The sequence below is a fragment of the Notamacropus eugenii genome, chromosome 6, assembly GCF_028372415.1.
Source record: "Notamacropus eugenii isolate mMacEug1 chromosome 6, mMacEug1.pri_v2, whole genome shotgun sequence".
In the NCBI taxonomy this organism is placed as follows: Eukaryota; Metazoa; Chordata; class Mammalia; order Diprotodontia; family Macropodidae; genus Notamacropus; species Notamacropus eugenii.
Genome location: NC_092877.1, coordinates 348,175,157 through 348,200,593, shown reverse-complemented (window position 1 = coordinate 348,200,593; position 25,437 = coordinate 348,175,157). Strand labels below are relative to the sequence as shown.

Below are 25,437 nucleotides of genomic sequence, written 5' to 3'. Positions count from 1 at the left end.
AGTGATATACATTATTTGTGTGAGGATGAAGCTGTGTTAATATATCCAAAATAACACCATTTTGATAACTGGAGTTAACTGATTTCCTCAGGCCTCCACTTTTATAAGAGTAGGAGCCTCAGCTCAAAGTATGAGGAATTACATCTGATCAGATGCTAATTGGGACAAAGGAGCAGAAGGGAGAGAGAGGAGATAAGATATTATAAGAAGAATAAGTGGGGGAGAGACTCTAGGGTCTCCAGAAATAGGGTTTGCCCACTCCTAAATGTGGGCACATATGTTAATGCTTAATTGCAAATGTACAAAATAGATTGCTTTTAGATTTGAATATTCTAGAAATAAATTATAACCTGGTGGTTAAAGGTAAAAACATTGAGTAGTATGTTAATAAGTCCCTAAGTCTCCTCTATCTTAAAACTGATAACTTTTGTTGTGACATAATGGAACTATTCCACCAACACCCCCAAATAGCACCCCAAAACCTACACCAAACATATAAAAGTATATTCTCTGAAAATAAGTAAATGCCTTAATGTAATGGTTATTATTGACAGTATATACTGCTTTCCATTTTAACTGATGTTAAACAGAAAGGAAAAAAATGTGCATTAACTTTCAGGTTATGATAACGTTATTTGACCTAACTGGCCATAGATAGATATAGGTCTCTGTCTCTGTCTCTCTGTCTCTCTCTCTGTCTCTGTCTCTCTCTCTCTGTATACACATGCACACATACATATAGATATATATGTGTATACATGTATATTGTTCTTTAAGCTCAGTTTTCTTCTCTTTGCTTTGGTTCATACAAATTTATCTCGGTTTCCCTAAATCTTTCACAGTGATCATTGCTTATAGCATAATGGTATTCCTTTGCCTTCTTAAGTTTACTCATACATTCTCCATTTGTTGGGTACACGCTTTGTCTCTAGTTCTTTGTTATTACAAATAATCCCATTATGGATATTTCCACTTGTTTTTAAAGAGCTGAGGGCATAAATCCAAAGTTGGGAGATCTGGAGACTGAAGTATTGTATGTTTCCTTGATAGTTTTTTTTCTTCTTTACATATTTCCCAAGATCACTAGAAAGTTGCACCAGCACGGAATTCATGTGCCCTTTTTGCCACAGTCCCTCCAATGTTGGGTTCACCAGTCTTTGTTGCTTTATTTTTGTTGCTGTTTTAATTTTATGGTTATTAAATAATACCCCAGAGGTAGTTAAATTTCAATTTTTATGATTATTAATAACCTTAGACTATTCTTCGTATAATATTAATTGTCATTTATGTACTTTGACACTTGCTAAATATTTTATATACAATATCTCATTTGATCCTCACAACAAACCTGGGACACAGATGCTGTTATTATCCTCATTTTTATTTACTTATTATCATTTATTATCCTCATAAGGAAACTGAGGTTTGGGGAGATTAAGTGAATTGCCCAGGTTTAGACCAATAGTATGCATGACGTAGGATTTGAATTCAGATCTTCTTAACTCCAAGCCTGTTTCTATATATACTTTTATCATGCTGCTTCTCATTCTTCTGAGTTCTCTATTGTAATATATATATGTATATATAGCTATGCCTATATATACATATATTCAATCTCTCTTCTGAACATTTTCGCAGCTCATATTTTTAGAATCATATCTATCCTTTCATGTATATTATGATATGGTATGGTATAATATGGTAAAGTATCCAGAACATTATTTATGCTTTCTTTAGCATTATGGCTGTCTCTTCCCCTACACCTTTTTCAAATTAAGATCAAAATAATTATTGTTTTACCTAATCAACATATCAATCAAAAGAAGTCCTTTATGTAGTTGAGCCACCTTTCCTACTACTGTACTGTACTGTACTTCCACTGATACATTTCAGAGTTATGATTAGAGAAATGGTTCAAGTGAAACAGGTCTAGAAAGGCTGTCTGTGTCCACTGGAGTGGTTCAGAGGTCAACCAAGGGATGTGGGAAAAAGAATGCAAAGTTTATACAAGTTGGAAGGTCATCACAGGAGAAAAAGGGGTTTTTGTTTGATTTTTAGGAATTTCCATTAACTATCCCACTCCCTGCCTTTTATGTTTCCACCCCTTCAATTCCACAGTAGATAGATCAAAAGTGAGGAGATCTAACTGGTCAGAGTATCTGGGTATGTCTTGGTTATCCTAAAAAGTTTCCATCCCTGTTAGGGAAGGATTGTCACAGAGACAGGGAAGTATTGGATATAGTTACCTTGTGGATTTGATGGTAAGCTATTAAGGGTAACATATTAAAAATTCAAATTTAGGCCTGCTGTGTTAGTAGACCTAGGTTTGACTCTTTAATGCATAACCCTTAATGAACCATGCAGAACCTCAGTTTCTTCAACTATAAAACAGAGAAACTAATACTTCCACTAATGGAAATGACTCTAGGGTAACTTTAAAATAAACACTTTGTATCCAATAATTTTTTATTACTATCTTTTTTGTACCACATACATTTCCCAATGTATTCTTTTCTATTCCCTTCCATAGAGTCATCTTTTATAGCCCACCCCACACATTCCTGGTTCTGCTTACTTTACTTTGCATCAATTAGTTCATACAAATCTCCTCAGGCTTCTTTGTATTCACAAGTCATCATTTCTTACAGCACCGTAATAGTTCATCATGTTGACATAACACACTTTGTTTAGCATTCCCTGTCAATGGCTATCTACTTTGTTTCTAATTGTTTCTTAACATAAAAAGGACGATAATAAATGCGTGTGTGTGTGTGTGTGTGTGCGCGCGCACACATGGGCTTTTTCCTTTCTGTCATTGACCTTGGAGTAGACACCCAACAGTGGATTTTCTGGGACAAAGGGCATGGACATTTCATTAGCCATCTTCCTATATTTTTCAAGGAAAGTGCCTTGTAAACTTCCAAATACCATATAAATGTGAGTTGTTAATTCCTGCTTTTGTCACTATTCTTGACTTTACTCTATGGTACGTTTAATTATAGTGAGAATGCCTTCTCCTGTTCCAATAAATTATTTTATCTTGGCCCAGGGATAAGCCAAACTTTTAATGAACTATTTTACTTGCCATCACATTACAATGATTAAGCACTTTCTTTTTGTTTGAGAAATCCTAACTGAAATTCTGAGACAATGAAAATAGACATCTGAAGACAATCCATCTCAATCAGTAAGGATACCCCCTAACTACCTAATTCATTGCTTAAATTAAACCTAATCATATTAGTAATAAGAAGAATAGTCAGCATGTATATAGCACTTTAAGGTCTGTGAACCACCTTATATATTTTTTGATCCTGATAGCTATCTTGGTAGGAGTGATGATTTCTCCCATTTTATAGATGAGTAAACTGAGGAAGGAAGGAAGTTTAATGACTTGCTCAGCAACAAACAGGTAGTAAATATTAGTCTAGTGCTGGATTCAAACTCAAGTCTTCCAAACTCCAATTCTAGTACTCTATCTGCTGTACTACCTAACTTGGATAGTTTTATCTTCAGCTGTTAAATTTCCACTGTGCCAGATCATTACAGTGTGTAGCTGACCCCCAATTCTTAAAGGTTGAGTCATAGTGACATAGCAGAACCAACCGTGCTAGAATACTCTTAAATGTGGGCTGGTTGACAAAACCAAGGGGGTATTGAGGTTGATGTAAAAAGTCAGCGAAGTGGACATGAGTTAAGAGTTGTGGATTCTAGCCCAGGTTTTTTATTGATTCAGTAGGTGACTTTGGCCAAGTCATGTAGCCTTGCTGATGTTCACTTAGTTTCCTTATCTTTTAAAAAATCGAACTAGACTCTGTGATCTTATAAGATAATTCGACTCCTGCCTCCATTCCTCCTTCCCATGTGGTGCTTTCCCCATCACTTTTCTCTCTTTGAATCTCTATTTTCTTTCAAGATTCAACTCAATTATTGCCTCCTACTTGAGGCTTTTTCTAATATTCTCACCCTCCATCCAGATGTTAGTCCTTTCTCCTCCAAGTTGTCTTGTTCATGCATTAGCCTAATTAAATTTGAAGAAATTCCTTACCAAGTTGACTGTAATTTGATGATTTTTTTTTTTTAGCTACCCCCAACTTTTGTAGATCTTCTGGTTGATCATCTGGTTGATCATCAACGGGTTGTTTTCCGTGTCAGTGAAGGGAGTGTATAGAGTGATAGAAAGATCTGTCCTTAAAATATTGACAAATTTATCTGTATCAGAGCCGTTAAAATGCTGCTCACATACTGCACCTCAGGAGTGCCACCCTAACTGGATTAAAATGTAATTGGGAAATATTTACCAAAATGAATAGAAATAAAACATGGATAACATTACATTTTCCAACTAAATCAATATGTGGCCTACAGGGATGCTTTTGTAGGGATCAGTGGCCCCCATTTCCAAATGAGTTTGACAACACTGCTCTGCCTTTCTGGTGGTGTTGATCAATATCCTAGGAATGCCAAAGCAACATCATGATTCCTTTTCTTCTGATCCAATTGTATAGACACTTTAACTCAAAACAACGCTAGACTTTGGGTGAATCCAGTAATTGCTTCAGTAATCAACTTTACTTTGCAATGTAGACCAGGCATAACCTTGGACAAAATGATATTTATAAATGGATTAGCAGTATACTTCATATGCTTTCATGGAGGGTGATAGCCAATTTTTAAAAAAAATTCTAGTGTTAGAACAAATACTCTGATTGGTTAACAAAATGATGTAGCTGGTGTAATCTTTTGAGAGTTAGCCATAATGGACAGAAACAGAGCTGGCCTTCCTTGTTTGAATTCAACATGTCTATCCCATCTGGTTTGAAAGCCAGGAGTTACACTTGTCAGCATAATGTATAATGCTTAGTAATTTAGGCTTATAAAAGATTGGCATTCCATCCCCCTTTATGATAATGAAAATCAATGTTTGAAAAGAAAAGTCATCATTCCCATCAATAATGTGAATGTTCCCATACATGGAAATGACTCCTAATAACTCTCAGTGCTTTTGTTTCCAAATTCATCTCATCTGTCCTTTTGCCTTAGTTGAGTGGGAAAGATTTGTCAGTTTTACGAAGATGCATCATCTCCCTCAATGGTGCTGCCTGAAGTTATTAATTAGGTTTCCTAGTTTGGGGCTGATCTTTTCAGGTCACAGTGAAGTGTCATTGAAACAGACCCATTAAAATGAGTGATGGGTGTTGTAATTTCATTAGTATCATCAATAATGTATTACACTTTCCTTTTAGTAGTCTCTTTCTGTTGTGTATGGGTCAGGCAAACTGGATGAATTACATTCATAAGTTTCAAATAGTTACAGATGATGGAGAAGATTTTACCAGATAGGCATGGGGGAAAGGGGGAGGAATTAATGCTGTTTTAAACATGTTAGCTTACTAAAGTGATTTCAATTAAAAATTATTTTAATTATGCCTGATTTCTATCCAAGTCCTTTTGATGCCCATGTTATGTGTATGCAAATACCATGGTGATTTATTGAAATGTGGATATACTGCCAAGGTCTCAATAGTTCATTCTTTCTGCAGGGAAATGATCTTGATTTGGATTAAGGCTATGCATATGAAAGAACAAACATGTTTTGGCAAGGAATCCATCCCCTAGTTATCAGACAGAGTGTCTCAACATGGAAACAAGTCTGGATTCTTTTTTTTCACTTTTGTTTTTACCACTGATTTTGTATCATCTTCTTTATCCCCACCTTCTGGCAAACTTCCTAATATTTCTTGAGGCTCCCACTATCTTCTCAGTCACCAGCACTCATCACTATATACATATCCTACAGTTTTCATTTAAAGATCTTCACAACCCAACTTCAATGTGCCTTTATTGTCTTGTCATACATAATACCATGTTATTGCCTTGACACTCCCATTGCCTGCAAGATAAATGTCAAACTGCTAAGCTTGGATAGTACTTTCTACTTTTCCCTTTCATTAATTTGATAGTCCAATATAACTGGACTGCTTACTGTTCCTTGACCTTGACATTTTGTCTTACTGCACACACTATCTCTCCCATGTCTAGAATGGAATCCCTTGTCATTGTCTCAAAATCTTTTTTTTTCTTTTCTTTCCTTCAAGACTCAGTTCAGGAGCTATCTCTTTTCTGAAGTCTTTCCTGGTTCCCTAGTTGTTAATACTCTTTAGATTCTGTTTTCCTTATCTACAACCTATCTGCCTACATGTTGTATCCTTGCTCCTTGGGGGCAATTATTGATTTATTTTTGTTTTTATATACCTAGCACAGTACCTGGTACATGTCATTGTTGAATCATTTCAGTCATGTCCAACTCTCAATGAGCCTATTTGCGGTTTTCTTGAGAAAGATACTGGAGTAGTTTGCTATTTCCTCCTCTCGTTCATTTTACAGATGAGATAGTGAGGCTTACAGTATTAAGTTACTTGCCCAGTATCATAGCTAGTAAGTTTCTGAGGTCAAATTTGAACTCAGGTTCCCTCCACTCCAGAGCTGACTCTCAATCCACTGTACCACGTAGCTGCTCCTGGTACGTAGTAAATACTTAATAAATGCTTGTTATTAATCTCAATTAAGCTGTTGAGCTTATATGGCCCTGTGTAATTCTAGGTAAATGTCCAATACCTGGCTTTTATGGATTTAGCTCTGATCCTGATTTGTAACTCCAGAGATGGACAGAAAATAGAGGAAAGAAAAGACACTTGGACATAAAAGCCCCATACATACTAATATCAAAACACATTTAAACTTTAGGTTCTGTGCCATCAGCAAAATTTACACAAGGCCACTGACTCAAATGTTTTGGTCAAAAATGCTGATCTACACAGGAGCAAAAGAGACATGTTCAAGGGCAAGAATGTATTTATAAGTCTCTTAGGTTTCAGTTGGATCAACCTAAGGGTGGCTACAGTTAATACACGGTGTTTAAATTTTAGCTGCATTATGTAGCCATCAATTCTCTTTACAAAGAGCTGCCCCAGTCAGTTTTGCTGAACCAGCTCAACTGTTCCATATACCATCCAATGAGAGCTGATGCTTACAAATGAAACAAGAACAAGAAAAAAACCTACAAATGAGTATATGGGGGATGGGGAAGGGAGAGGGTGTGAAAACTCCAAGGAGAAATTCAGATTGATTTGGTTGCTGTAACAGAGCTGACTTCTCCATATTTATTAAAGATGTTTTAGTGTTTTATCCCCTGAATGAGGAACTACAACCTGTTTTCCCCCTTTCAGAACATTTGGAGAGATCTCCTATAGACTCTGTTTAAATTTGGGGTATCAGATTGTGACTGTACTGGATTTATTTAATAAAAGCTTGTTGGAGTGGATGGGGTTTAGGTCACTGCCTTCTGCCCTCAAATATATAGCTGTGTGTAAAGTTGTAACAAGCAATTTTTGTGCCTAGGGCAAGTGGCTTTAAAAAACATTCCCAGGCATTCAACATGAAAGATGCTCTCCAATATTACTGACTAAGTCAAGACATGATGGGAGTACAGTCAGGGAAGGAGCATCCTTGAGGTGTAGCCCCTTCAAAGAGGAAATGTGTTTTTTGCTGATTTCTTATCTTTCTTCCTTCTAGTTGCATTTCTTCTTATTCACCCTTTCAGGGAGTATTTTGGACATTAGTGCTTACCTAATTCCTTGATTCTTTCCAATAAGAATGCTTCTAAAACTCTGAAAGGTAAGGAAATATGAACCAATGAAATGTTTTACACCCAAGAGATTTTTGTAATCCTTCCAGTGGAAGCCAAGTTGGAAAAGAATAAGAAATAAAATGATATAATGAGCTCTCTCATAAGGACTCCAAGTAGAGGAACTCATTCTATATAACTAAAGAGACAAAATAGCTTGTGGTATAGGGATAAGTAATTAGAAAAGATAAGATTCTTGGGGAAAATCAGTAGACAAAATAACACTTGTAACAAAAATTTGGGGAACATATCTATGTGATTCCCTGTTTGTCTTCAAGGAATCACAATATTTTGAGGTGAGGCGATCTATTTCACCATCATAACTTGTCAGTGAGGCTTAAATTACATCAGCTACCGAAAGGAAGAGCCTCTCTTCCCCTGTCACTTAGAGTCACCAAGTTCCTCAGGTTGGTGGTAATTTGTATTCTGGGTGACAATGGAAATGATTATTTATCTTTTATAAGAGTTTGTCACCAACCTACTCCTTGAATCACAGACCATATGGAAAATGTGTTTATCTCATTGTAGAGTTTCATAACCCAAGCAAATGATCCATTTCTATTCACATGGCTTGTTTAGAGGCATTTAGAAAGTATGTTATTAGGTTGTTTACTAGTTACAGAAAGCACATTCTGGTTATTGCTCAAACCAGATCTGTTGTTGTCATTGGAGAAGTAGATATGTATGCTTTTTTCCTACTTGATCAAAACCACTATTGAAGTTTATGTTGTTTTGAGAGCTCAACATTCTTGCCTTTTTCTTTTTCATCATCATTTTTCCCCCAGGTCATTTCTAGCAATTCTGGCTGAAAATAAATATAAAATATAAATATACTGAGTCTTATCTCATGATTAAATGAATTGGCATTAACAGACTAATCCTGTAACCTTTATGAACATGGATTATTAATGCTGCCTTTTCATTAAATTGAACATTAATAATATTCAACATTTAATAATCACATACATACATGATTCTGTGTTCCATATCTGCTATTAAATCCAAAAGAAATTGAAGAGAAGGAAATATTCTGTTTTTTATGCTTTGCTTGCATGCCTCTCATTTCTCTTCCCAGTTTTTCCTCCACCTCGCTAACTTGATTTTCAAAATCCTTTTTGAGCTCTTCCATGGCCTGAGCCCATTGAGTGGGCTAGGATACAGAAGCCTTGACTTCTGTATCTTTCCCTGATGGTAAGCATTGTTCTTCCTCATCAGAAAGGAAGGGGGGAAATACCTGTTCACCAAGAAAGTAACCTTCTATAGTCTTATTTTTTTTCCTTTTTCTGGGCATTTTCCCAGCCAGTGACTTGACTTCTGAATATTCTCTTCACACCCACCATGCCTCCAGGTCCACCCAGCCAGCTGGGGTCTGAGATTCAAATGCTGCTTCCCAGCCTCAGGGCTTTGGGTGGGAACAGGGCTGCTATTCAGTGTGAGATTAAGTTCAGGTGCTCAGATGGGGGCAGGGCCGCCACTCAGGGCTCAGTTCCCTCAGGGGGTTTATGCAGAGACCTTCAACAATGGATCTGGGCTTCTGCCTGCTTTGGGAGCCCTTGTCTGCTCCCGCCTCCGCTGCTGCCTCCCGAGGGGGCCTGAGTTATGGCGGCACCCCACTCCCCTCTCGGCAAGTCGAGAAGACCCTCTCACCAACCTTTGGGGCCCGTGGGTGGAGGGACCCGCGTGGCTGCTGGAGATTCTGTCCCTGAAGCCTGCTCGAATTTGCTCCTCTTGATTCCACATGGCCAAGGCAGGGCTGGGCTCAGCTCTGGGTCCACAGCTCGAAGGACCTTTTTTGAGAGGTTTTCAGGGCTCTCTGGAACAGAAATCTCGTCCGCTCTGTTGTTCTGTGGCTTCTGCTGCTCCAGAATTTGTTGGGAGTTCTTTTTTACAGATATTTTATGGGCTGTGGGTTCGGAGCTAGCTTATGTGTGTCTTTCTACTCTGCCATCTTGGCTCCGCCCCCCCGAGAAGGAAATATTCTTTGTATCAATCCTATGTTCATAAACCTTTCCCTAAAACTGTCCTGATTGCAGTGCCCTCATCCATGTGAATAGTAGTCCTAACAGGGAGGATTATCCTGTTGCTTTCCAAGCTTAAGGGGCAGAGAGGCTCTGATACAGTTTCTTAAATAGTACACTGTGTTATTGAAGTATGTAGTCAATTTTACATGAGAATTATTGACATTCAAACTTTAAAAAGAGAAACTAGAGGAATCAAATTATTGATAACATTTCCAAATATGAAATAGACTTAATATTTCTGTTTTACTCATTGAACTAAAAATATAATGGAAAGGAGTAGATGTTCACAAATAATATTCAGTAGAAAGATTAAATATATTTTAATGCTTTTTTGCCTTTTATTTAAGCTTTTACATACTCTTTGCCTCCACCTCCCACATGCTAAAGTAGTCTTCTCTGAACATATCACCTTATGAGATGTGAATTACCACAGCCTATTCTAAATGGCTATTTACATGTACATCATTCCCTCAACTATCAGAAGATTCTGATAGTATCCACATCAGAATGTCTCTTGTTGTTGTCTTTCTTTTAAGAGAATATCCTTAGAATAAAGAAATAGAAGAAAATGTAAAACATCTCATAAGAAAAACCACTGATCTGGAGAACAAATCAAGAAGAGAAAACATAAAAATAATCAGGCTATCTGAAAGCTATAATCAAACAAAGAATCTTGATATAATTATACAAGAAATAATTAAAGAAAATTGTCCTGAAGTATTAGAACAAGAGGCAAAAGCAGAAATAGAAAAGAAATCTGTCTCACCCCCTGAAAGAGATCTTATGAGGAAAACCAATAGGAATATTATAGTCATATTCTGAAACCACCAGCTCATGAACAAAATATGACAAGCAACAAGAAAAAAACAATTTTAATATGGTGGTGCCACAATTAGAATCACACAAGACCTAGTAGCAGTGACACTAAAAGACCACAGGTCTTAGAACGCTATATACCAAAGAGCAAGAGAATTGGGGTTGTAGCTGAAGATAACATAATAGCAAAATTAAGCATATTCCTGAAAGGAAAACAAATGAACATTTAATAAACTGTCAGACTTTCTAGACCTTGGTTGTTTTTAATGGAACTTAGTAGAACATTTGGCACACCAGAGCCAAGAGAAATATATGGTACGTACTAAAAACTATCTACAAGCGACTCAATAAAGATAGACTGTTTACCTTTTATGTATGTAAAATGTAAAACATACTTCTAAGAATGTTAATAGTAATTAGGTAGTCATAAGATAAATTGAAGTAGACCTGAGTATGATTTAAAAATTAAAACAATTTAGGAACAGCTAAAAAGAGTAATTATTTTATGCAAATGAGGTGCTAGCAGAAGAACTGACATGGAGGAACTAGATGGAGGAGGAGGAGTTCTGGAAGCCTACTTTCATTGGGAATGGATTCAAGAGTGAAATATATACACACATGTACATATATGTATGTAAATGTGTGTATATGCATATGCATGTATGCATATATAAAAGTCTTGTAAAATCAGAAAGAAATAAAATGCTAAGGGGATAGGTAGCAGAAGAGGATAGTAGTGAAAGTGGAATATAGAATGATGTTTTGATTTATGGGAATGAGTGGTCAAGTGAGAGATCCTGGAGGGGAGGGGCAGTGTAGGTTAAGTAATAGGAGGGCAAGGTAGCATTTAGAAGTAAAGTAGAAGAGTTAGGAGGAATAGGAAATAAAAGATAAACACAAACATTAAAAACAAAGATCAGAGGCAGAATTTGTTAGGGAAAGTGTGTGTCTATATCTAAACATATATGTGTTTAATGGGGGGGGGGAAGGATCGAAGTAAAAAGCACACAGAGAAGAGGACAAAAGAAAACTAACAAGGAAGCAAAGAAAAGATAGACAGTTCTTAACACAATGAGTAGTATTTATTATATAGACTTTCTTGAAATGGAAATTTATTGCTGTATATTGCTATTACATTCTGTTGTGAACATGGCATGCTATTTTTTTCCTTTTCTTATTTTGTATTTAAGTTTATAATGTTTCTTTTTCTTTTCTTATTGTATATTTAAGTTACAGGAGAGAGGGGGGGGAGAGAGAGAGAGAGAGACAGAGAGAGAGAGAGAGAGAGAGAGAGAGAGAGAGAGAGAGAGAGAATGAGAATGAGAATGAGAATACCCCTGGAATTTAGATTCATAGTCTGGAGTTGCTACTGGATAGGTCAGAAAATTAGGTTCCTAATGGAATGTCTAGACTGCTTTTCCTTCTTTGATGTTCCTTTCCTTCTACTGAATGTATTCATCTCAAGACATTTAAGGGAGTTCTCAAAAAAAAAAAACAAAACTTTCATCCTTTTGATTTCCAACTTTAGTACTCTGGTTTGTCATCAAAAGGCCTCTTAGTAAAGATTTAAGATAATTACAGTCTCCTTGAATTATGCTAATAAACCATTTGCTTTCCATTATTTCCTATAAGGCTTCTTTTGAGGAATTTTCTGTTAGCTTTATGAAAAATTTTGAAAAAAAATTTTCATTACTAATTTTTATCATAGAAATTTGACTAATAATGGTTATTCAAATATTCAAATTTATAACTTAAAAAAGCATTCTTCAGCAAGAATCTATTAAAGCGCTTACTAGATTCAAGGTACTATGCTAGGTCTGAAGGAGAGAGAGATAGAGAGGGGATAAAGGAAGATAGAGGGGGGAGGAGGAGGAGGAGGAGGGGAGAGAGAGAGAGAGAGAGAGAGAGAGAGAGAGAGAGAGAGAGAGAGAACTGAAGCAGTGCCTGTTTTCAAGAAGCTTATATTCTGTTGGAAGGAGAGTACACAAACGCAGATAAGTGAAAGCAAAGAAATGAAAATAACTTGGAGGAGGGGAGAATATTATTATCTTGGAATAAGGTAAGGAAATCAGTAAAAATCTCCGTGCTTGTGATACTTAATGGATTTGTGACCTTAGGCAAGGTATAGGATCATAGATTTAGACCTGAAAGGGACCTCTGGGGCCACATAGCCTTACCTATTCATTTGCTAATAACAAAAAAATAAAAACAACACCAGCACTTATGTGATGCTTCAAGGTTTTTAAAGCCCTTTCCATGTGTATCTCACTTGATCTTCACAAAAACTCCCAACTTAGGTAAGTGCTATTATGATCTAAATTTTACAGATGAGCAAACCCAAAGCTGAGAATGATTAAGTGTTTTGCCCTGGGTCATGTAGTTAATACGTATCTGAGGCAGGATTTGAACTCAACTGTACTGACTCTACATCCAGTGCTAAATTCAAAGTGCTGCCTAACTGCACTGCTATTTTATAAAGGAAATGAAAAAAAATGAAGATAAATAGTTCACTCAAAGTCAAAACAGCATAAGTATCTATTTGAAGCCAGGTTCTTTGACTCTAGAGCCTGTTCTACTACACCCTCTATTCTAAGCCTCAGTTTCTCGCCTTTAAAATTGAGAAAATAAAACCTATAGTAACTGCCACTCAGGGTTATCGTAGAATCCAAATGTGATTATGTATGGATGTTGGCTTGCAACCTTTAAAAGCACCAAATAAATGATCTAGCTCTTTACAATTAGTACTTTACACAAATGATCTCATCAGAAATTCAAAATAACTTTCCAAAATAAGGTAGACTTGTATTACTGTGACCATTTTACATAAGAGGAAACCAAGAATCAGAGAAGATATAAGGCTCCACTATGGTTTTGGCACTTTTTGATATCCAAGGAAGAATTTAAGTTCATATGACCCCAATGACAAGTCAAACATATTATCCACTAAACCACAAATCATATTTGCTCATTACCTTCTCCGACTGTTTCTTGGGAAGGATAATTTAGGAATAAATTTGTTATTGAAATTTAATTTAACCTTTAAGATTAGGTCTAAGACAAAAGGACCAAGGGAAGAAAAGAAAAGGGCGTATCTCCATGCTTGGAGATGATATTCAATGTTATTTTACTTCCTGTATTGATGGACATGGTTGAATTATAGTATATGTTCTTTGAGGACAGGAACTATTTCTAACTCTGTTTCTCCTGATTCTGGCCCATAGTAGACATTTAGCACATGCTTTTCAATTGAATTAGGGGCATGCACCAACCCTTCCCATAAGCTGGTCATATATGGACAAATAAATATGTCCCAAATGTTTGTAGCCCAAAATGCTCAAGTTGTCTTGTTCCCTTAGGTGCCAAGGTGGGTCGAGTGGTGAGGGCTCTAACCACTTTAGAGCAGGATGGGACTAGATAATTTCAAAGAAATTAATTTGGATCCCATTGACTCCTCTTCTCTGTACTTTCCCCCTCCCCATATGTCAGAATCTCCCACCTTTCAAAGGTTATATATAATAATAAAAGAGAGACAATTCAGTCCAAACATCTTGCTCTGTAATTTTGCCCTGAGTTCTTTTGTGTTTAAACTGTTTTGTACTTAGAGGTGAAATGATGCGAAAATTAACGACGTTATTCTTTTCTGCTGAAAAAGAGTCTACCTGAAGCTCAGTGGGAAGATGCCCTAGACAGTACCAACAATACCAATGATGCATTGTTACTTAAAAAAATCAGAATATTATTCTATTGGTGTAGGGTACTTCCCATGAGGAAGCTCCTTATAATCATTCAACTTGTCAGGTGTCAATCTGAAACTTATGATGGTAAAGAGACGTTTGGTGACACTGAGCAGCTGAATAATTTGCTCTTGGTCTACAGGTATGTGTCAGAGGTATGACTTGAGCATAGATCTTCTTCCTTCCAAAACTGTATCTTTATTCACTGTGCCACACTGCTCCCCCCCCCCCATTTTGGGGGACATAATAGTACATACTCTAATGCTTATTTGGATATTGAAAAGGAGTGGGTGGGGAGTGGTTACAGTGGAACAGAAATGGTATTGGGGTTTATCTTGTCTCCTGCCAATCATCTCATTTGAATAATGCAAACCTAATTGTAGCCCTCTACTAGTTGATATGTATGCCTTTTGAAGAAAAAACAACACTTAAAAAGATTTTGTTTAAATATTGAGAAATAAATCCTTCATAAAACAGTTAAATGTTCTGTGTTTCTCTTCAGAAACATTCTATACAGGCTGGATGAGAAGACCCACCAGTTTTCCATACTCCATGAAGCTTGGGAACAGGAAAAGTTTCATCTAGCAAATGAGACCCTTCAAGCAGCGCTGTCCAAGGTGCTGAACAGCATCAATTCAGCTCAGGTTTACTTCAAAGCAGGACTTGATGTGTTTGAGAGTGGCTTATTGGGAAAGAACTGAGAAAATTCTCAGCATTAAAAAAAAAAACTGTTTGTTTACAATTCAACAAGCAAAATCTCTAGTCTGACCAGGATTTCTGTGAGGTTGAAGACTTTTTTTTCCAATAGGTTTTCAACTGTTGTCTAAAAGTACTATTATGTATTTAAAAATGTACATGAAAAAGAGCCTTTTGCACATTTAATATTTTTCATACGTCTACATTTTGAAATGTGTAAGAGCAAGTTATAGGATTAACCCTTAAGATTTATCTTTTAGAAAGAAATCTGCTGTATTTTTATATATGTATTGGGGGAAAAAAACTATTATTTTAGGGAATGAAGCCCAAAAAGTTCTGGACAATCTTTGCTCCTGTGGATGAAACACATAGGAATGTTATTTATCTCCTACATGTAAGCACTATTAATGACCCAGTTTCTAAAATAGAAATGGAGATTGATAAAGTTGCAGTTTAGTTTCAATGGTAAGTGTTTTATATGAAGAATTCAGTTATTTTGACTGAGTGACCAGTTGACCAAAAACTCATTTGAATGTTTCTGTTTGTGAAATGAAGTGCCTGATCTTAACACAACTAGATGTAGTAATACACTGGTTACAAAACTATAGTTTTCAAGTGTTACCAATCAAAGAGCCATAAACAGTCCAGGAAAACTCAAGGTATATCTGCACAGAACAATTTAAATGCAAATTTTCCCTAATGAGATATGTAGTGACTAGTTTGCAACCTCCTCATTTGTCTCAGTTGAGTTTGTAAGAATGTAAGAAAAGGTACAAATCTCTGAGACAGAAGAACGTATGAGGATCCTGGATGAAACCACTGCAACCTTAAAATGGGGCTCCCTTAAAATGGACTGCTCACTCATTACTCTTCTTATTTGTAGTTTGAACAACCTTGTTGTGAGGCATTTTCCCCAAGAACAAGTCAGAAGCATTTTTATACAAATGAAGACCAAGTTTCTCTTAGAAAACATAAATATTTTAGAAAGAAGAAAGTTACTTCTTCCATCACTGAAGAAAAGCAAGTCTTTGAGAATGAATATGGTTGTTCTGACCCAGTGGAAATTTTATTAATGTTTAATGAAGGAAATCTTGGTAGTGGCTCTTCTACCCCCATCTGACCTCCTTAATGGTAGCATTAGGTGCTGATGACTCCAAACATGACTCTGGACAGGAGAATGTAATTTAGGGTGCAGTGGTTCTGGCACTAACTCAGTGTGGCAAATGAATTGGTTTTATAGTTAGGGTTTATCTTTCCTCTCCCACCCTCTCCCATCCTCTTAGAGCAATGTCCACTGTAGACTATTGTAGGAAAAGCAATTTTATAGATTGATCTGGCTATAGATGAACATAACATCTCCTAAATCTACTATCCTCCATAATCTCCTATCAGGTAACATTTTAAACCTCAACAGTATTCTCTAAGTCTATTTGAAAATTGTATTTCTGATAGCAGATACATTGATTCCATTTGGAAATCCTATTTTCATGTCAATTTCTTATGCCTAATGAAACATCCTTGTTTCACATGTCACTTTATATCAGATATCCAACTCTCAGATTTCCTAGTCTAGCATTTGGTTGAGATCATGTTCTTGGACTTCCTAGTCTTAAGTTTTTATTTTTCCATTATTTTTAGATTTTAAAAAACTTTACCAGGAGATAAAGCTTAGTCTCAAACACAGTCAAAAGTGTAAAGAAAGGTTAATCAGTTGGTTGAATGCTGTGGATGAAGATGTCATTTCCATAAGTAGTCTTTATATCATAGAAAAAAAACAAATTTCAACAAACATTTATTAAAAGCCTACTATGTGCAAAGACATTTGGAATGTAGACAAAAATGGAATAATTCCTATCTTTAAGGAGCTTAGAGTCTACTGGGGAAATACAGAATTTGAGGCAGTTACCTGAATAATTCAGTCCTGAAAGGACAATTACAATGTGAATTATCCCAGTGGACCCACTTTATTTTAAGAATCACTTCCTCCCTGCAAAAGGTTTTCTAAAAGTGTTCCTTTTGAAATGTTTGTTTCCGCCATATTGGAGGAGTTTTCCATAGGGAAGACCTGGAGGCTTGCCAAGTCTATTTCTCTCCTTATGTTATCTTCAGTTCCTTCTCTTGTTTTTCCAAGATAAACATTACAGCACAAGGGGAGACACAAACTCAGGACACCTGGGGCCAAAAAGCGTAGAACATTTTGGAAACATTCTCTTTGTGCAGGTATTTCTTAAATATTTAATCAGGTTTCAGGGCAAACTTTCCTAGTCTTTCTATAAGGAAGCAGTTTGTTGTTTGTTCATTTTGAAAATCTCTCCCACTCTGGACTCATCTCTAAATAATGTAATTCCTTTAAAGCATCACCAGTAGAAAATCATCTACTTTTTAAAAATAAGGGTCACCTACTCCTCTAAATCAAATGAGGCACAAACAGAATAATCTGAAGATAACCTATATTAGTCTTCAAAATCTTATGGTGTTCAGTATTTGAATGTGGGCTGTTAATTATGAATGATGAGAGTGATTTTTATTGGTCCATTTAAGAGAATTCATAAAGAAACTTAACTGTGATTAAACCAGATGCCAAACTGTTATATGAAATCTACAATAGATCTTTCTTTAAGTATAGCAAACCTCCTAACCAGCAGTGTTATTGCCATGCCTTTCTCAGGGGTCTACCAATTTGATTTTATTTGATGTGTGTGTGTGTGTGTGTGTGTTTGTGTTTGTGTTCTACAGAAACAACAGAACTGATAACTTGGGCACATTAAGAAAATTACAGGAATTGGGGTTTTCTCCATTGACTGGGAATGACTCTTATAGCCTCTCAAATATATGAGTTTCTTCTCTTCCCCTTAGCGCTGATATATGGTGAGCTCTAAGCACAACTCCACCAATTCAGCCACACAAAGACATTACAAAGTGACAGAGCTGGTAGATGACATTACCTAGGATTTTGTAAGGTAGACTTCCCAGGTTTCTACACCTGTGCATTGAGTCAGCAATTCTGGATCTACAAGGAATTGAAATAATTTCTGCTCCAATCCTCTTTCTTTAAGCAAAATGTAATCCTATTTTTACAGATAGGATAACTGAGGCCACAGTGATGGATTTATTCAGTCATAAACTTAGTGGTGAAGTCTAGAATTCAGATCTCCTGCCTCTCATTGTACTCTTCCAGCCAGAGGAGCAAAGGACATCCCTCCCATGGAATTCTTCACCTTTTTGCATTCAGTCATTCCATAACTGCTGAGCACAGCTGGGCTGCTGCTTCAGATGGTGGCAAGCTCTTTGTCTGTCTTTAGCCAGGCACTGACACAGCTACCTCCAGAGAATTCAGATGAGGTCAATGTAAAAGATGTATGCTAAGGAGGGCACATTACTGCTACGCTACCAACTGGGAAGGGGAAAATTGAGCTAAGGACTTTCATGTTAGAGCAAGTTGGCTAAATATTATCATGACCATCTAAATTACTTCTGTTTCACATCTTCATGCATGTATTATTTAGTGACGTGGGTTACATTGCTAGAATATCAAACAGGGCTTAAGGCTTTGGAGCTGACATTCTCAATGGTAACACACTGCTTTGAAAAGAATAATGGCCATAGTTAGTCAAGGATTATCTTTAGTCCAATCTCTCCAATGTGGTTGGTACCGAAAGTGATCAAAAAGCAAAGAAAAGAGGTAGCTCCCATATTCCTAGTATGTGATTAGTAACAGAGAGATAATGAATTATCAGCTTCATCCTACACACACATACACACAGACACACACACACACAGCAACTCATAGATGTAAATGCAAGTAATAACTACTCAGTGACACAAATTTACAAAGAATAGGATGAATACAATGAAGCAAGAAGTCACAAAACATTCCCCACACAATGCCCACTGACCCTCAGACACATTAAGTATGGTGACCTTAAAGTTTCTGGTGGAATCTTAGAAAAGATATTTTCAAATCCAGTATTCACATGCTCCTGCACATCTGTATTCTCTTTAATGTGGAATTTCCCTTTAATGATGCAGACCATAACCCACTCATGCCTAGCCATCCTCTGCAGCTCTAGTTCATGCCTTCCCATTAGTTCACTATTGTCAGTCCACTCAATATGCCAAAGGCGTTTGTCCTTTTGCGAAGTTACCAAGGGGTGTTCAAGAATAGTCCATCAATTATCCCCTGTTCTTATTGTGTGACCAGTCTACCTTCTTTTTCCCTCATACATTTTTGATGGTAACTCTTATTCCAGTTCTCCATAGTTCCCTATTTGTGATAACCCACATGTGCCTTTCCAATGTCCCTTGAATGATACTCATGTTCATTTCTCCACAGTCAATGTTGTCCCATTATTCTTGGAATTATGAATTGCAGTTTTGCAGCATTCTAGTTTTTCAAACCCTAGAAAGTCACAAACATTTTGATTCCCTTTAACGTTCAAAATAAGTTTATGCCTGTGTTGTTGCTGCTTAAGAAGGGGAGGTTTTACACTGACCATTTCATTGGAGAATAGGCCTGGAGGGGCAAAGAATGGATTTAACCCCATCACAATTACTATTTAGGACAGATTGTAACCAGACCAATAGTGACTGTGTTCAATTCATCTGCTCTAGTAAAAATTATTCGCAAGAAAAAGATGTCTTCAAATAAGGTCGTTTAGATCCAATCCAAAAATTTTTGCCTAAAATTCCATTCTACTCTGAATTACTTTAGAGATTAAACTTCTGCCTCATTTTGCAATATTATATTCTGACATGCCACAGCATAATTCCTTACTTCTGGGCTTTGAGATCTACAATATCATCAGGGTGGGGTAAAATCACCCACCTCTGGTCTTCTCATAGTATTCTACCTCCCAGAGGAGCAAAGGATATCCCTCCCATAGAGTTCTTTACCTTTGTGTATTCAGCCATTCCACAGCTGCTGAGCACAGCTGGGCTGCTGCTTCAGATGGTGGCAAGCTCTTTGTCTTTAGCCAGGCACAAACACAGCTACCTCCGGAGAATTCAGATGAGGTGCATGTAAAAGATGTATGCTAAAGAGGGCACATTTCTACTGCCCTACCAACTGGGAAGTGGAAAAGACCAAAGGTCTTGCTTAATAGGCAGTCTTCATGTGTTGTGATAGAAAACAAAATTAGCTTCTGGTGTCCAGCCTTCTGGAGAGGAGGCACTGTCCTTAGTTAGCTAAACTGGGTGTTAGATGAGAGAGAGATCAGGACTTGAAGCCCTACTAGTGTGGTAACTCAAGCCAGAGCTTGTGTTCCAAAGGCATTGTGTTTAACAATGCAGGGTCACCTCGATGGCACTGGACCTGGATTTGAGACTAGCCATAAATGTAATACTATGGTCTATTTAAAATTGCTTCAATCACACTTTCAACTAACTAGAAAAAAATAGATTTCAAATGACTATCACATGAAATATGGTAAAAGAGAGCAAACCGTTGCTTTGGCTATGACACAGAATTATAGAATATCAGAGTTGGAAGGGATCTCAAAGGTCATCTAGTTCAATCCACACCTGTAACCTGAAATTCTGTCTACAACCTCTCTTAAGTATTTATTTATCCTTAGCTAGAATGCTTTCTGTGATGGGGAATTCACTACCTACCAAGGAAGGTCATTCCATATTCAGATAACTCTGATTTTTTTTAGGAAGTTTAAGCAATCAGTCAAGCATGTATTTGCAGACCTGGTGATCTTTCTGCTATGGATCACATTGAAACAAAACAAAATAAAAAGCAGATAGAATGGCGCAACGGAAAAACATCCACTGTATTTTAAGTCGGAAGACCTGGGTTCTGATTCTGCCTCTGTTGCTTACTGCATGTAACCTCATGCAACTCATTTAATTTCTGTGTCCATCAGTTTCATTTTCTGTAAACTAAAGGGCTAGAGAAGAGCTCTCTTAAGTCCCATTCAGCTTTAAATCTATAATGCCATCATCCTGTGAACCTTGTTCCATCACATCTTAGGCACATAGAGGAGGAAAACTGTAACAATGAATAGAGAGAACAAACATCAAGCCAGCTGTAAAAGTGAATCTGTGTTTATTGCAGCAATTGAAATTGCAAGCTTTATAAAAAGTTCATCAGAATCTGCTATACTGAAAACTCTGGAAAACCTTCACAGAGTTCTAAGTACCCCATTAAGTACAAATGCTTTTTAGTTAAGTATCTTGTGTGTATGTAATTGAGAATTTCAATTGACATGAAATTGAATGATGAATACCAACCAACAAAAAGACAGGAAAAGAAAATCAAGGCTTTTCTGCCATCCATGATCATCTCCCAACATGCTCTTCCTCTCAGGGACTTTTCTTTTGCATTTCCTCCTCTGTGGTTTCTATCATGTAGCAATAAGACTTGCAATCTTATAGATGCATATATAATACACTTATAAAAATATATCTGTGTGTGCATGCTATGCACAGCACATGTATGTGTATACATACATATATGCATTTCTTTTCCAGGAGGCAGTTTTGACAAGCATGTATCTTGATAATTAATTGATCTGGTATCCAGCCGAAGTGTATTGTGTGTCTTATTGTGTGTCTCTCTCTCTCTCTCTCTCTCTCTCTCTCTCTCTCTCTCATTCATACATGTCAATTCAATGAAAAAAATGTTGTATTCCATATATATTTTTTAAAAAACTGCTTTTTCTATCAGTCCCAACTCCATTTGCAAGGGCAGGACTACTTTACTATAAATCCTAAACCTCACTTACACTTGTCAAAAAAGGAGTATTCATTCTCTTATTTGGATTGCAGAGTATAGTTGAATACTCTCAATTTAGTGAGTAATGGATCAATTTATGGGATGATTCAAGGCAGGAAAGCTTCAGGTGATGCTTGGTGTCAAGTGCAGGGTTGTTCTTTTTTGGGGGGGAGGGGTTGATTGTCCAAATAAATACACTTTCTGTAAGGAAGATCGATCATACAATCAATCACCAATCAATAGGTATGTATGAAGCTAGGAATACGAAGGCAAAAATAAAATAGTCCCAACCCTCAAGGAGTTTATGTTCCATCATTCTATCTACTGCCAAATGACGGATGGAGAAGGGTGAACTGTGTGTGACCAGGAGTAGCAATTCTATAGATAAGTAATAGAAAGGGGCTGTAAACAGAAGACCTAGCTCTTGCTACTGGGGTGACTGAAGAAATCCCTTCCCTTCTCTACACATTAGTTCCCTCATCTGTCAAATGAGAGAGGATAGACCAGATGACCTCTAAGATCCCTTTCGCTTCTAGTTAAGATTCCCCTGGGAAACAATGCAGTCAATGAGAGAACTGTATTCACAAGTCTAACAGCATTCAGCTCAAGCCATGTGAGGACTGAACTTTACAAACACTTAGAGGAGCCTTTCTTTTAGGGCTGCAGAATCTTATTTTGCTGGGGCTAATTAAGATACACCCTCTCAATCCTGGAGGATCACACAGGTGCCTATAGTAAGCCATATGTCATAGGCTGTATTCCAGCAAGCTTAAGAGATTAATATCCAGCCATTATTATGAATTATTCTGTTGCATTGAGTTAATGGGGCTCTTTTGTTCTAATTAAAGGACCAACTTGGCATCTGAACAGAAGCTTAGCCAGTACAGTTAAAGTCTTGTGTTAATGAACTACATATTTTTTTCAATTAAAAAGCCTAATTAGTTTATTATCTAGCAAGCTTAGTAAATAAGAATGCTCAGCTACTTCAAGAAACCCCTTTCAATCCATCTTTATGCAGATAGCCAATAGTCCTGGTGTCTTTTTATTCTAATTTAAATCTCGGTTTCACTTGCTAATGCTATTTCTGTTATTTCCTATGTATCTTCTAGATGAGCAAATCAGAATAAAGAGGTGGTTTGCTGAAGCTCTCTCATTAGAAGAATTGCCTTTTTCAGCTTATCTGTTTCAAAGATGTGGCATATTTTTATTCTAAAAGTTTTTGAGGTTGTTGGGGAAAGCAGTGTGGTATAGTGGGGAAAAGATTGATTCTAATGTCAGATATGCCTTGGAATCAAATCCTGGCTTTGTCATTTATTACCCATGTGACCTTGAGCAAGTCGTCATTTACCCTCTTTACTCATTTGTAAAATAATGTCACTGGACTTGACGTACTTTATGATTCCTTCTGATCCTACTACACCCATGATCCTCTCTTTCCTGGGGAAGCTCTACACTAATGTGGTTAAAAGTGGTTCATCCACTCAACTCCAGTTATTATAAATCATTTTTCTTTAGAGGTCCCAGTAAATTTCTCTTCATTCATTGGATATTCATGTGTGACAGGCAAAGGTTTATTAACAATTGTACCAAAGCTCCAATCTTCCCCAGTGGACTCTTACAGAGAATATGTGTGGACTCATTTTTAATAACAATGGAAAGATCCTCCATAGTATTTGACTGTGCTTGGTTTTTAAAGGCAGCCTGGCAAACTGAAGGAAAACCAGCTAGTAATGGCACAGTTGCTTTGTGGGATGTTTGTATGCAATGATGGTTTAAGCCTTTTATTCTTTGTTTCAATCATGTATGCAAAACCAACATTTCAATCTATGATTTAAACTTCAGAGCCTGAGAATATACCCAAGAGTATGATAATACACAGAATAGTATGACAGTATGCTAAAATGAAGGGGAAATCATTATAATATTAGCAAAGGAAAATTCAAGCCCTATGCCTCTTTGTTCAGGTTAAATTCAGTTTCTTAAAAGTCTTCAAAAAGGTGTCCAAGTCTTTTCTTTGTGTGTGAACTTCATGCTAAAAACAGGTAGACTAGAGGCTGGACCTGGGGCATTATTTCATATTTATGGTTTTTCATTACAGTCATTATTGGTTGTATGTAAAATGGATGTGGACCCATATAAACTGATAGCTAACTAGGTGCCTCTGAATATCTCATTAAAATTCAGGAGTTTATTTCTACCCTCCCATAATCTGTTACCATTCACTCTTACAAACTTGAAGGGAAAAAAAAACAATATGATGGATGGAGCAGTGAGATGATTTGATGCTTTCCACTCCAAGCAAAGATGAGATCAAGCAAGAGAAATTCTAATTCTTACATCCAGCTCCCATGATAACCTGCAGTCTACCTGGAAAGGTACTTTGTAGTCTGGAATAGTAGAGAAATGTGAGTAGGATGCCCCATCCAGGTACATGATAGGAATGAATATGTTATACTTCAGTCACAATGATTTGCACACAATGGAAGAAAGTAATAAATAAATGAAGGCATCACATTTTCCTACACATTGGATATTGATTCAGAAATGGATATATGTACAATGTAATGTTAATGTTTAAAGTAAGCTTTCTTAAAAAAAATTAAATGGAGACAAAAATATTACTTGTGTGTTTTGTTTTTCTCTGACATGATATGTCATCCTCTTATTTCATACATAAGCTAAAATAGTGATTGGAGTTTAAGATGAACCAATTGTCCTTACTGCGGAAATGTGCATGCAGTAATGATAAAAGTTAGCACTTCAGCGGTGTTCTAGAATTTGCAGAACCTTTTCCATCTATTGTCTCATTTGATCTCTTTTGCAAGGTATGTACTACAGGTATTATAGACATTTTACAGATGAGGAAACTGAGGCTCAGAGACTTTAAGTGACTTGACCACTGCTTATAAATGTTAGAAAAATTCAAACCCAAGTCTTCCTGAATCTGAGACCAGAATTCCATTCACTATGCCCTCATACAGTTCTATCATAATGAGATGAAAATGGAGAGGAAAATATAATAGCAGGAATGAACTCATTTCTCCACTAAAATCTTCCCCTATTGCCTCACTGTGGTCTATAGATAACCTGGGGTGATAAAAGCCTTTGTCTGTAAAGCACAAGTTCTAGATGGTTCTGCTTCTGTGGACTTTGAGCACCAACCCTGTGACATACTATATATCTGTTTTCTGAAGGTCCAACCAGGATTGGTTTGGAGGGGCTAATTGCCATGTTGGCCATAGGTGGCCAATTTAGGTGATATTTTTTTTTTTACCACAGTGATTCTCAGAGACCTTCTATTAAGTTACAAAGGATTTTCTTGTCTATTTAGGTGGAAAGTGTGACGGAATGGATGAAATCACAGAACCTTGGAGGATGAAAGAAGATATGATGGTTCATTGGGAATAAAAAGCCATGTCCTTGCTAGCACTGTTGCTTTTGTGTTATTGTTTTGGTTTTTTTTTTTGCATCATAGAGATCAAAACTTAGTTTGCTAATGGTTTCCAACAGTCATCAAAAATCAGTGACCCCAGGGGCCATCTTTTTACTGGTTCCTTCAATCGCAAGTTGCTCTGAAATGTGAAATGGAGAACAGTTTCCTGCTTTCACTTTTTCCACCCTTACCTGCTCCTAGCCTCTTGAAAATAATACACAATGGAATGATTATCAGATTTGAGGATGACACAAAGTGAAAAGGAATAGGTAGAATATTGGGGGACAGTAACCAAACACACATCACCAATCTACAGTGTTAGGTCAGTCCTA

General features: G+C 36.8%; 1 protein-coding gene across 3 annotated transcripts in view; it reads left to right on the top strand.

Moving 5' to 3' along the window:
• NAALADL2 (N-acetylated alpha-linked acidic dipeptidase like 2) overlaps positions 1-25,093 on the top strand; it is a 998,881-nt gene extending 973,788 nt beyond the window's left edge. For 2 of the 3 annotated variants that reach the window (XM_072620247.1, XM_072620249.1), the window contains one exon: positions 14,761-24,290. In XM_072620247.1, coding sequence (XP_072476348.1) covers positions 14,761-14,959 — 199 coding nt within the window. In that variant the 3' untranslated portion in view covers positions 14,960-24,290. Of the gene's footprint in view, positions 1-14,760; positions 24,291-25,003 lie in introns of those variants that run through there. The other variant, XM_072620248.1, reaches the window with a different exon arrangement.
• Positions 25,094-25,437: the final 344 nt, after the last annotated feature.